The sequence below is a fragment of the Mustela nigripes genome, chromosome 4, assembly GCF_022355385.1.
Source record: "Mustela nigripes isolate SB6536 chromosome 4, MUSNIG.SB6536, whole genome shotgun sequence".
NCBI lineage: Eukaryota > Metazoa > Chordata > Mammalia > Carnivora > Mustelidae > Mustela > Mustela nigripes.
In genome coordinates, this window is record NC_081560.1 from 75,570,260 (window position 1) to 75,584,643 (window position 14,384).

General features: G+C 42.4%; 1 protein-coding gene across 1 annotated transcript in view; it reads left to right on the forward strand.

The window, feature by feature from the left end:
• Positions 1-14,384, forward strand: part of ABCB1 (ATP binding cassette subfamily B member 1) — a 104,790-nt gene that overhangs the window by 70,699 nt on the left and 19,707 nt on the right. Inside the window, exons 19-21 of the mRNA XM_059396925.1 lie at positions 763-840; positions 3,467-3,550; positions 10,478-10,681. Coding sequence (XP_059252908.1) covers positions 763-840; positions 3,467-3,550; positions 10,478-10,681 — 366 coding nt within the window. The remainder of the gene's footprint in view (positions 1-762; positions 841-3,466; positions 3,551-10,477; positions 10,682-14,384) is intronic.

The following is a 14,384-nucleotide window of genomic DNA, read 5'->3' on the forward strand; positions in this document are numbered from 1 at the left end:
GGTCCTTATCCCCACATGCACTGGATGAGGGTTCTGTTGCCCTTCCTCCCCAGATGTGACCAGGCATGGCAGCACACTCACATGGGACTCTCTATTTCCCAGAGGAAGGTTAGATTCTTGGGGGAAGGAGAGGGCCAGGGCAGAAAAGTCTCTCTTGGTCAGCCTTCTTGCCCAGCTTGTTTTGCTCCAAGACTTTAGCTTTTTTCTTTTCTTTTCTTTTCTTTTTTTTTTTAACTTGGAAACTAGGAATTTGCTATCTTTATTCCCTGCTTCCTTGATGGCTGGGGTGGCTGAATATTTCTGTTTTCCCAGACGACACCTCAGGTCCTGGTGTATCTCTTAACAGCATCCTTTTGCCATTTTCAGTGTGTCCTGGTTTGGATGACACATAATACAGCCGTCCTTCTTCCAGTTCTTCTGCCTTAGAAACAACTTGAGCTTCCTGGGTGACAGACCCCGGCTCCCCGGGAGAAATAACAGGGATAGGAGTCGGGACAAAGAAACATACTTCCTAATAAATCCCTCATCGTCCTGCCAGTAATGGGGGAGTCGTGATTTCAAACCTGGGCTCTCCTGGCCCCACCCACCAGTGTGGCTCTGTACCTTGGAACACAGTGACCGAAACATAGCCAAGCCTGACATCGGGCTTTCTGACCTGGTCTCGTTTCCTCTCAGCAGTGACATCTGGGCTCCTGCCCTCTGTGTCATTGGTGTCAGGATCTCTAATAGGTCTCCTTTCTTGTGGCGTGTTCTCATTCACAGGGCTTCACGTTCGGCAAAGCCGGGGAGATCCTCACCAAGCGGCTCCGGTACCTGGTTTTCAGATCGATGCTGAGACAGGTATGTCTGCTGAGGACTGAGCCTTATGGGCTGGGCGGACCTCCCTGCTTGTACATGTGGCCTCATGGAGCGGGAGTGCAGTCAGGTTACTCAGAGCGAGCTCCTGTGGTGGCCTTCCCTTCGACTCCCCTCAGAGATGCCGCTGGACCACCCCCCAGGTCTGGCTCAGAGGAATGGGATGGCCACAGACGGTCCCCAGAGCAGGTTCACCACCAGCCTTTCTCAGGGCAACTGGAGGCAGAGTAGGCAGTCCCCCTCATCCCTTTTCTCTCTTTCTTTCCTTCTTTCCCCTGGGAAACTCAAGACATTCATGTTTCTACCCACTAAGGAATGTCACCTGAACCCTGTCTTTCCACAAAGCAAAATGTATCCCCTCTCCCCAGTTTCTTTGCTGGGGTTAGTTGGATACAGTAATTGACACTGTAGTTTAACAAGCTGGTAACAGCTTGATGGAATGCCTCTTACATTTCAGATCTTCAACACCCCAGCAACAGGCAGAGGCGAATGTTTTCCTAGGGAAAGGGGGAGGGGGCTTCTGCGAATGTCACCCGAAACAGCCCAGTTCAAAGAGAAAGTTTCTCTAACAATCCTGAAAATTTTGTCTGTGACTTTATAACTCTCCATTTTAAAGTCACTGATCCCTTGCCAGTGAATAAAATGAGGTGCTGGAAGGATGCCCTGGACATGCCAGGGGTGCTGGAACCCTGGCTGAGAGGCACAGGTTGCCACGTTAGGGTGTCTCAATGACATAGACCTTTTCCTGGCTGTCTTTGCTTCCTCCATCCTTTCCCACCCCTGCCACCATGACTTAAAAAGCATGTTTGTGGGGATTGCTTGCAGTGACTGACAGAGCCAGGACTGACTTGAATGAGTGACAGAACACTATTTGAGGGGGGCCCTGTCCTAGGACACTGAGTCAAACCATAATTCTAACTGAGATTCCATTGAGGATGTTGATCTTGGTCCAGAGCCAAATGCCCCATTACCGTCCCAGCTTCCAGGCTGACTCCTGAGTCCATTATACTTCGGAAGCCGAGCTGATGGTTTGTGTAATGCCCTCTCTATAAATTATTAAGCCTCACAAATACATATGAAGACCTTCAGCTTCAGAGCCATAATACGAAGAATTGTCAGGCATTCATACCTCAACAGTCCCTGTCTTTAAGGAAGTTATATGCCACTGGAAGAGGCATTTTAACACAGCAATTTTAAAAAAGCAAAGTGATGCATGCTGTAATAACTTGTAACACTTTTTTGTTTCTTAAATATTTGGGGAAAATATGATAGATATTGCTTTAATTGCAAATCACCAGTATGGATAATAGGACCATAGTTATTTTTATTATGGATATAACTCATACTACAAATTCACAATCTTTTTAGTACTTATGTACTTAAAAAGATAAATGGACTAATGGCTAATAACACATGAAAAAATGCTACCCGTCACTTGGAATCAAGGAAGTACAAATCAAAACCTCAATGAGATAATACACCAGTCAGAATGGTTAAAATTAACAAGTCAGAAAACAACAGATGTTGGAGGTTGTGAAGAAAAGGGAACCTTCTTACACTGTTGGTGGGAATGCAAGTTGGTACATCCACTCTGGAAAACAACATGGAGCTTCCTCAAACAGTTAAAAATAGAGCTACCCTACAGAATTACACCACTGGGTATTTACCCCAAAGATACAAATGTTATGATCCAAAGGGGCACATGCACCCCAATGTTCATAGCAGCAATGTGCACAATAGCCAAACTACAGAAAGAGCCCAGATGTCCATCAACATATGAATGGATAAAGAAGATGAGGTGTATATACATACACACACACACACACACACACAAAATGGAATATTACTCAGCCCTCAAAAATTGAAATCTTGCCATTTGCAACGACATGGATGGAAGTAGGGGGTATTATGTTAAGTGAAATAAGTCAATCAGAGAAATCCAGTTATCATATTCACTTACTTGTGGAATTTAAGAAACAAAACCAGATCATAGTAGAAGGGAGGGGAAAATATGATGAAATCAGACAGGGAGACAAACCATAAAAGACTCTTAATCATATGAAACAAAGTGAGGGTTGGTGAGAATGGGGTTGGGGGATAAGGTAACTGGGTGATATTAAGGGAGGCATGTGATATAATGAGCACTGGGTATTGTAGAAGACTGATGAATCACTGTTCTCTACCTCTGAAACTAATAATGTGCTATGTGTTCATTAATTGAATTTAAATAAAAGTAAATTTTAAAAATTAAAAGGTAAATGGCTTTATCAAAAAATCCTATTTTGTGTTAATCTTAAATTTCAATCTAAATTTCTTTTGTTGATTTCTTAAACCCAATTTATTTATTCTGCCCTGAACTCCAGTTATCTAAACTGCCTATTCAGCCTCTCTTTCTGGATGTCTAAGTAGCAGGCACTCAGAACATTATTTTGACAAATGAAATTACTTATGTGTTTGTCTATGAAGTCCCTTTCTTTTCTACTGAGTATCAAATCCTGAATGTGAAATGAAGGGGTATAAGGGAGAACCATCCTGATCTTATCCTTGCCCTTGGAGCTAAGGGTCTTATAAGTAGAGCTTTAAGATAATAGAATCTTTTTCTGTGCCACAGGATGTGAGCTGGTTTGATGACCCTAAAAACACCACTGGAGCATTGACAACTAGGCTTGCCAATGACGCTGCTCAAGTTAAAGGGGTATGTACCTTTTTTCTGCTGGTGTTAGTCTTAGTTGGCCATTTTGGATCTCCGCATGGAATTAATTTTCCCATTTTCGGTGTTCTCGTTATCATTAAAATGTTAGATAAATATTTAACACCATAAATCATTTGCCTCATAGCAAAAATGTTAACCACTTAAATAAACATTGTATACTGTATAGTGTATATATAATTTACAAGCTTTCTTTTGTTGTTTACTAGTTAGTCATATTATTTACAGGATTCACATGGAAGGATAATTATTTAGAAAAGGAAGTATTTATCAGCATATCATGCAAGATCAGTCTGTTTTGGTTTCAGTTAATCAACAGAGAACTAATTGCTACTGAAAAAAGAATGTAGGTTCTGTATACATGTTTAGGAGTACTGCAGTTTAGAAGAGAGGGGAGAAAAATCTAAAAACAGGTTGAGGGGCATTCAGGTGACTCAGTTGGTTAAGCATCAGACTCTTGATTTCAGTTCAGGGCATGCCATCAGGGTCTGAGATCAAGTCTCACATCGGGCTCCCCGCTAGGCCGGCCTGGGGTCTGCTTAAGATTCTCTCTCTCTCTCTCTCTCTCTCTCTAGACCTCCTTGCCTACCCTGCTCATGCATGTGCACTCTCTCTCTCTCAATAAAAAATAGTAATAATAATAAAAATAAAAACAGGTTGAAAGAAATGAGAAGCACATTAAAACATTAAAGCAGTGGTAGAAGGAACAACTTCATTTGGTTGTAAAGCTCAAATTATACTAGTACATGACTCTTTAACTGCTCAACTAGAAACTGTTGAACCAGGAGGTTTTTGATTTGTGCAGGAAGTGACAATTTCTTCTACACTATAACTACTGATAGCAAAAGTGCACAAGATGATATAGGATTTGAAAAAAAAAAAAAAGCATGTGATGTCTGCTGTGCCTTTCCCTCCCTTGAACCTTATTAATCTTTTAGTCTTTCTTTAAGGTAGCTCTATATTAAAGTTTCTTCTATCAAATACAGGGGGCTTCCGTAAGAGTAAATTAGGTTATGAATGTGTAAGCGCACAGAGTTTTAAATTACAATGTAAATCTTGTGACTTTTTTTTTTTTAAGATTTTATTTATTTATTTGACAGAGAGAGAGAGAGAGATCACAAGCAGGCAGAGAGGCAGGCAGAGAGAGAGGGGGAACAGACTCCCCACTCAGCAGAGATCCCGATGCGGGGCTCGATCCCAGGACCCTGCAATCATGACCCCAGCGGAAGGCAGAGGCTTAATCCACTGAGCCACCCAGGCACCCCTCTTGTGACTTTTTGAAATGCAGATTTCTTTGCTTAAAACACACAAATCAATGAACATGGAGGTTTAGATCAAGTTGTATAGAACCTATCAGTGCCACATGTGTACTACTTGAAATAACTTTGATCTTCATAAAGCAGACAACAACCTGGCCTTCTGGTGTCTACACAGCATGCCAGGATCATCATTAAAAATAACTATGAGAAAAAAATAACGGCAGGATGTATAGGTAAGGGCTTTCAGGCCTCAGAGATTTGGTGGTATATGCAAGAGGCCTGAATGAGGGAAATGTACTAGCCCTGTAGATAAATAAGAGAGGGATGTTCTAAACAGAAGAATCAGAAGTGCTAAGGCCCTGAGGCTGGAGCATTTCCATAACTGTTCTAAAAAGAGTAAAGAGAGTTGTCTGGCTGCAGTAAAGTGAGTGAAAGGAAGAGGCATAGGAATTGAGATCTGCATTATATCTGGAAATAGATGGGAAATCATTGTAGGGTTTTGGACATAGAAGTGATGGGATCCGAAAGTTTGTTTGTTTTTAAAATCTTGTTTATTTATGACAGAGAGAGCACAAGCAGGGGGTATGGCAGGCAGAGGGAGAAGGAAAAGCAGGCTCCCTGCTGAGAGGGGGTAGCCTGACCAGGGGCTCAATCCCAGGTCCCCAGGATCATGACCACAGCTGAAGGCAGTCGTTTAACCAACTGAGCCACCCAGGCGCCCCTTGGGATCTGAAAGTTTTAAAGGCTGCTGTATGACTAGGCTGAAGGGGGCAAGGGTGGAGGCAGGGGATGGATTGCCATAAGTCAGGGGAGGGATGATAACATTTTAGACTGGAGTGGTCATCATGAAGGTGACAAAAAGTAATCAGATTCAGGACATAGTTTGAAGGTACAGCCAACAGAATTTATTGGTTATATGTAGGGTATAAGAGAATGGGAATATAGAATGTCTCCATAATTTTTGACCAGCATCACTTTAAAAAATGGAACTGTGGGGCACCTGGGTGGCTCTTTGGTTAAGTGGCTGCCTTCAGCTCAGTTCATGATCCCAAGGTTCTGGGATCGGGCCCCACGTCAGGCTCCCTGCTCAGCAGAGAGCCTGCTTCTCCCCACCTCTCTCTCTCTCTCCGCCTGTGGCTCTGCCTGTTTGTGCTCTCCCTATATTTCTCTGCCAAATAAATAAAAACCTTTACCAAAAAAATGGAGTTGCTTTTTAATGAAACTGGGAGCCTGTTGAAAGAACAGATTTGAGGGAGAGTTGAGAGTTCTTTTTGGAACATGGTACATTTGAGATGTCCAATGAGATGTCCAAGTGGAGATATCAAGAAGGCAGATTAGATGCACGGGTCTGGAGCTGAGCACAGAAGTCTGGTCTGGAAATAGACATTTGGAGATTTTTCAGTGCATTGATGGCTTGTAAACCAGGGGGCTGGGTTAATAGACAAGGAAGCATACACAGCTAGAGAGCATGGAAAGTGCTGGGCCATGAGGACGTACCTGCAAAAAAGACTGGGAAGGAGCAGCCAGTGAGGGTCCTAGAGCAGTGTCCTAGAAACAACATGGAAAAAGTGTTTTCAGGAGGAGCATTCAAGGATGTCAGATACCGCTAATAAGCGGTATCACCTTGTGAGGTGATGGAACATCTTACCATGCTCCAGCCTCTAGAAGGTGCTGATGGGGGAAGAAAAAAAAAAAAAAGGTGCCATGGTTCTGACAAGAACTGTTTCAAGGTGTGGTGGGAGCAAAACCTGCTGGAAGGGTGATCAAGAAAAAGGAGAAAAGAGAACAAATACCATTAGATACATTGTTAAAGGACTTCTTGGGAAATGGAGAAGAGAAGTGGGTGTTAGGTAGAAGACATAAAGCATCAGTCTCTATTTTTTAAATTTAACTTGGCAGGAGAATCAGTCAGTGAGCTTGGGGTCAATCCATTTTTCTCCCTCCCTTCAAGAGTGAGTCTTTGGCGATCAGGCTCCGTGCGGACACAGTGTGTCCTCAAATTTCTGAAATCCAAGTTTCCCTAGTTAAACTTTGCTGCCCTCCCTTTAGCATGCCTTTCACAGAGATCTTGTTGAATGTGCTCATGTGCCCACAGGGACACGCACGTCCCACACCTTGTTTGGTGTGGAGGACACAGCCTAGAGGAAATACTGACTCAGTCCCAGTGGCAGAACCCTGAGCAGGCACAGTGTGGGCATTGTGTGCTGGCTGTCCTTCTTCCCTTCTCTGAAATTCCTCTGGGTTTATGGCCTGTCCTAAGCCGTGGCCCTTTCTTGTATGTTTAAGACTGGTGGCCAGGCCTGTCCCTTTCCTGTCGTTTGTGAGCTCCTCAGCCCCTAGAGATCTGGGAGCCCCAAATTGCCTGCTGGTGTTGACCTGCTGCTTTTCATTGGTATCTTCAAACTCACACTCTAATGGCCCCACTAGCCTGCACACCCCCGTGTGAGCCACCGGTTCAGAAGTGTTCTCCAGAACTTCGATCAGTAGCTAAGGACCAGAGAAGAGGAAGCGAGTAGGTCTGTGAGTGCTGTCAGAGGCAGAAAAGTCTGACGTAGCCGTTACCACAGGTTGGTGGAGACAGGACAGTTGTATCCACTTAATGCTACCAGCTGACCTGTTCATGTTGGGGCAGATGTGTGTAGGTGTGTAAATATACATACACACAGCTATATGCATACATATACATATATTCACTTAAATTTACCTGTGTATGTGTGTGTCTGTGTCTGTGTGTTTGTATCTCTACTCCACAGTGGGAAGTGGTGAAATTAATTTTTTATATCCAAAAATATCCAAGGGAAGCAATACTGTCAAAAATCATTCTACCCAAGCCAGGGCTAACTCAAGTTTGTGCGTATATAGTTACTGATAGTGTTTATCTAGGTTAAATGTTCTTCATATTTAACTTGACCATCAAGGAAACATTTTCTTGGATGTATTTCTGAGTCAGAAGCATGTTCTGCTAGGAAAGAAATCAGGAGGAAATAATCTAAGCATTTTGCATATGAAATAGTGAGCTTTAAAGTTTTATTTTGGTTTTAGGACTAGATTTCTGCAGGGGAATAAAAGCAAATGAGAGCCACGTACAGATCAAAAGCCACTATATATTTAAGGTTTTTTTTTATATCCCCAGGAGAAGGTGGTTGAGGGGAAGATGGAGTTATAAATGTTTCTAATTTCAGAAAGAGGCTCAGGAAATGGGCTCCCCCCCCCCCCCAGTAAGCATAAGTGCTTTAAATTAGATTTCAAGCAATATGGTCATGTTTGGAGGAGGAAATAAATATCAGGGCAGGGAGTAACAAGGAAGAATGGGCAGGAAAATGAGAAGAGGAAGTGAGATTGAATTACTTGAAAGTACAGCGGGTGGAGAGGTAATGAGGAGTCTTGATGGGTTTCAAGTGTTGAGCTGCTTTTGTCTCCCTCTGTTTCAAGCTTGGGCTATGGTTTTTGGGAGTGTTCTCTTCTCTCAGTTCTACTTTTTGAAATGAAAATTACCAGGCTACTACTAATCTATGCTGTCCCATTCATTGTGATCCTCAGAACTCTAGAGTCCTGCTCTGTGTGATGACTAGAGGTGGAACAGTGTTAGTCTTTAGCATAAGGAACAGTAACCAGCGCCATGACTTCAAGTGCTAACTCAAGTCAAACGGAGGAGTATAATCTCCCCACACCCCAAAGCCTGAGGTTCTTGATCTTTTCTTCACCTTTCATGTACATGAGAGGAGAATTTGTCCTCTCCGATCCATTTTCATGACCTTGACTGCCATCCAGACCTGAACATTCCTATGTCTGGAAGGTTGTTGTGCTAGAATCGTTCACTTGCTGTGAGCTTTGTGGATGTTCTGAGCACTTCTCTCAGTCAGTAGCTGTGGGAAGTGAGTTCTGGGTAGGATGCGTAGATTCTGAGAGCAGGAGCAGTTTACATTGTCCCCATGCCATGGACTCTGTCCGGTTTGTAACCTTTGACTTTTAGGTTGGAAACGTACAAATGCAGAGACCTGGCTCTGAAATCCACTTCATTTTTTGACAAACCAAATTTGGTTAAGCATCCCTTTGATAGAAACTCAGCGGCTGCATCAAACAGAAAGAAATGTTCCATTATTCATGCTGTCTGGCGCAATTCCTGGTACAGAATTTAATGTACAGAGACTCCTAGTAGTTATAATACCCTTGCCCCCTAATTCCTGGTCTGGTATTTATATCATGTAGGTGTTGAATGATTTTAGAGGGTTGATACTGGAATGATGGAGAAGGGGATACACAGAGGAAGATGTAACCGGTCTGGACTCTACTGCATTGGAATCTACACCTGAGTCTGGCCCTGGTCAGGCAGAGGAAACTTTGGGAGTAGAAAAAACCTGGGCCATTCCCAAATCTGGGCATCAGAGCCGGACTTTGGAAGGGATTGAGGGCTTAGGTGTTTCTAAGGTAGAGAAGTACGGTATGGAGTAGTGGACTGAATTGACTTTATAGTTTGACTTCTGGCTTTAGAGCTGGAAGTCATTGCATGCTACTGAAAGTTATGCTCCAGGCCCCCTCTGGCATTCACACTAAAGTCTCTAACGCTTGCTTAATACCCTAAGTTAAATTCCATAACTTTCAGCTCTGTGTAGTTTTTCCAGATCAACTGCAGGTTAAATTAAACCCAATAGGCATCTCAAATAGACCCATATATATTTGGATTCCTTAATGACATATATTAGACTTAACTTATGAGTAGCTATGCATCTAACATTGGAAATCTCCACCATTTCCAGTGTAACTATCAGATTATTTATCTTGTTTATTTATTTTTTAAAAGATTGTGTTCATTTATTCAACAGAGAAAGAGAGAGCAAGGGAGGGAACACAAGAAGCGGGGGTGAGAGAGGGAGAAGCAGCTTCCTGCTGAGCAGGGAGCCCAGCACAGGGCTCCATCCTTGGACCCTGAGATCATGAGCTGAGCCAAAGGCAGGTGCTTAACGACTGAGCCACCCAGGAGCCCCTTTTATCTTGTTTATTTGAAGAGCTTGCTTTAGTGATCATGGTTTCATTGATTAATGAAAATTTTCTTGGTATTAAAAGTTAGAAGAGAGGGGTGACTGGGTGGCTCATTTGGTTAAACGTCCAACTCTTGAACCCAGTCCAGGTCTTGATCTCAGGGTCATGAGTTCAAGCCCCGTACTGGTGTGGAGCCTACTTAAAAAAAATTGGAAGAGGGGCGCCTGGGTGGCTCAGTGGTTTAAGCCTCTGCCTTCGGCTCGGGTCATGATCTCAGGGCCCTGGGATCGAGCCCCGCATCGGCCTCTCTGCTCAGCAGGGAGCCTGCTTCCCCCTCTCTCTCTGCCTGCCTCTCTGCCTACTTGTGATCTCTCTCTGTCTATCAAATAAATAAATAAAACTCTTTAAAAAAAATTGGAAGAGATAGAAATATGTAACTTAGCTCTGAATTATTGATCTTCTTTCAGTATTTACTCTGATGTCATCATGGAAATTTTCATTTTAGAAACCAGATAAATTTACGAGTAAAACTTTCCCTTTTGTTTTGTAAGTGAGAAGATAATTAATAGAATTTCATGAAGCTGAAGTCATAATCCTGAGGAAAATATAGGCATGGGTTTTAAAGAGAATATGAAAGCATTTCTGTAATTCGTTTTGTGTTTTTATTTTGTAGGCTATAGGTTCCAGGCTCGCTGTAATTACCCAGAATATAGCAAATCTTGGGACAGGCATTATTATATCCTTAATCTATGGCTGGCAGTTAACACTTTTACTCTTAGCCATCGTACCCATTATTGCAATAGCGGGAGTTGTTGAAATGAAAATGTTGTCTGGACAAGCACTGAAAGATAAGAAAGAGCTGGAAGGTGCTGGGAAGGTGAGTCAACCTAAATATAAATGCTGATCTGAAAGAGTGAAATATTCTAATCAGGGTCGTTCTATTACTCGGGGCTATTCACTATGCTCAGAGAATGTTTTTATACCCAGTCCTTCAAGCAGTCTCACTTGACCGGAGGAAGATTGGAAACTGAAGAAAAGAAGCCCAACGACGTCTGAGGCTCACAGCCTGACAACTGATTTTGTTAGGCTTTCATTGTTTCATACCGTTGTCCTCATGCTCTTCCTCTCTGCCCTCTCTCTGTGCCCCTTCCCTCTGTCCTTCTTTCCCTCGAGCAAGCTGAAATCCATTCCTTTATTGAGGAAAGCAGCCCCATTTTATTACATGTGATGGGGGAGGTGGTTAAAATTTGGAAAAGTCCTAAAGGTATTTATTCTGTCAGGCTTAAATTGTTAGCATTCTTTCCTTTTTATCATGCCTCCTGCTGGCATCTTATTTCTGTTTATCTTTACCCTACTACAGGTAGTGTGGCTCCTATTACTACTTTTTCTTCTCTTTCCTCTCCTTCTCTTCCTACATACTTGTTTACTTGTTGTTGTTTTGAAACAAATGCTTGTATGGCATTTACAGTGTTTCCTTGGCAATGCTTTACTCCTCATTGTGACCCTAAGAAGTTGGCTTTATTATTCATTAATTTTTCAGCTGAAGCTGAGGCACAGGTGGGTCGTGGCCCCAGTGCTTTAGAGCTGATAAGCCTCATAGCCAGGATCCAAAGTTGTGCCTCTGTGAAGAAGCAGAGAGGTCTTCTAATGGCCAAACAAATCTGATAGCACATGGTTTGTATCACTACAGAAATAGAAGTGGTCAGAGCATGACTGAGCCCCAAAACTGGGTAGGGATACATCTATTAGTAGACACTCCAGGGTTCCTAAGAGTCAGGAATCCAGAAAGATCCAGTGGCTCTGGCTTTCTAGGCCATGTATCTGAGGTACTTTGTTTCAGGACCAGGCACCACACCAGAGAATAATGAATGATGTAGTGGGTACTTCTTCATGGAAGTTTAATCACCACTGACACTTTGTCCTCTACCTCCCAGCCATCTCCTCAGACTTTTTATCTTTCCTTAGGATTCCTTCACAAATTCCATTGGACTAGTTTTAGTGTTTCCTAACTAGTGTCTATGGGAGAAAGGTCTCATGTGAGGCTCCCCTTCAGGCCATCGGAGACCCAGTCCCAAGCTTCAGCAGGACCAAGCTGACCCACTGGCATCTGGTTGTGGGCTGGCCCTTGTCACATTGACCCCTATCAGGAGACATGTTCTGTGAACAGTCACCTCATTTAATACTCCACTGTCTTGTTTTTTTCTTTCTGTGGTATTGACTTTTCATGTGAGAGGATGGAAAAATCTAGGACAAAATGTATAGAAAGAAAATGTATTAGTGTTTAGGAATATCATCATTTCCTGAGGTGTTCAAAATGTCCCAGAAAGGAACCTTACATTGTTTAGAGGAAGAAGGTGATCAAGATTCTCAATTTTAAGGTAATTTGTTAGACATCACAGGTTAGCACTTCTAAAGTGGATCCCAGAATTCCTTGAGATCCCAAGGAAACTCAGATTTAAGACTCTTGGAGATCTGTCCCGGGGGCAAGGAAGGGGGGCAGGTAGACATGGATATGTGTGAATGTGGCAGATTCACTGAGCAGAGGTTGAGAAGTGAGATACATGCTCTGATTCAAGGGTGTTTCATGAGACTGGCAAGAACAGGTAGGGAAAGTGGTGATTCCAAGACCATCTGGTCTGTGTAGTTTTGAAAATCAACTCCCAAAGCTCCTCATTCCCAGGTTACCATTTACTGAATATTTAATATATGTCAGGCATCATGTGAGGAGCTCTGCGTGCATTTTCTCCTTTGATACTCAATCACTTTTTGGAATTCTTCTTATTAGTTGATAAAACCCAAGACCATCAGGGTTCATAGAAGTTGGGTAACTTCCCCAAATCACAAAGCAATAGAGATCTAACTGATCTCCCTGCTCCCACTCCTTCCCTTCTTGTCCACCCACTTTCTACATTCTTCTCACAGAAGCCACCCTGATCTCTTACAAACACAAGAACACACTAACCAGTTACCAACTTAAAACCCTCTGGTGGATTCTGATCACACTGGGAAGAGATCAACTTTGTATCCTAGTTGATAAGACTCTGCATGATCTCTTCTCCCCGCCCCAACATCTTCTCTGAGTGAATCTTTCATGACTCTCTCCCATGCCCACCCCATTCTGGCCTCATGGCCTCATTACAAGCTGGCTCCCTCTGATCTTCCCTTGCCTGGTTCCTTTATATTATTCATATCTCAGCATTATTACCTCTTTGGTGAAGTCTTTCCTGATTCCTGAATTCTCAGCACTTGTTGTTTGTCTGCTATTTCTTTGTTTATTGAATAGTGGACTGTCTATCCTACTAAGGCATAAGCTCCATGGGGACCAGCACTGGGTCTGTTGGTTTGCCCTTACAGAGACAGAGTAGGGCCAGGATTCTAGAGCAAGACTGTGTTGAGGGCAGCCTGATCATAACCTCTACCATGCCTGAGCTCCATTGATTTCTGTCACATTATTATTGACTAGTGAACATCTTAATAAAATTGGTGCTTTTTCCTTTTCAGAAATAAAAACCATAATCAAACATCACAGGTTAGCAGGGAAGAAGAGGATCATGCAGAGGGGAGAAGAGATCATGCAGAGTCTTATCTTGTTTGAGGATAGGAAGAAAAGTATGAGGAGGGTTTTTTTTTTTCTTTCTAGGGAAAAAAAATTATACATACATATATATATTGCTTTCTTCAAAATTACTTTGTTCACGAGGGCTATTGAAGGAAACTCAATGCTATTTACTCTTCTCATAATAGGGTTCTCTTTTCTTGGAGTTCCTGGGTGGCTCAGTCTGTAGCATCTGAGTCTTGGTTTCCACTCAAGTGGTGATCTCATGGGTTGTGATCTCATGGGTTGTGAGAAGGATCCCCAAGTTGGGCTCTGCGTTAGGTGGGGAGTCTGCCTAAGATTCTCCCTCTCCCTCTGCTCTACCCCTGCTCGCTCTCTCTCTCCCCCTCAAATAAATAAATAAACTTTGAAAAAAAGTTCTCTCTTCATAGTGGTTTCCTGAGTTTCTATTTAAAATTCTTGGAGAAAACGAAGCTGTGAGGATGCAGAGTACTCATTAAGCCTTTTCTTAATTGCTTCATCATGAGGCAAAATGAAGATGGTTGTGAAGTGATTACTTTATGGTTTTACTCACTATGTGAGGTCTGTGACTCATAAACTCACTTGTATTGGGCTATTTACACCCTCTATGGAGTGACCACATTTACAGACCATTTGGTTTTTTAAAAACAAACAAAACACACCTGACTTAGAAAATGGTGCACAGAAAATATTTCTTAGAAACCACTGAAATTTACAGTAGAATCTGTTTTCAGCAGACATTTTTATAAATTGTTGAATTTCCTTACTAACATGAAGAACCTTTCCGTTTGTTTGGCGCATTATCATTGAAAATATTTCTAACATGGGTCTGAACAAGGGTTGTGTGCAGATTTGGTTAGAGGTCAATTTGTTCTTCTAATTTTTTGTTTTCTGCACTTTGAGGATTTTCTAAAATAAATGTATATTATTTTCATAGTGTGTACAGATTTTTAAAAAAATTATATTATTTGACAGAGCACAAGTAGGCACAGTAGCAGGCAGA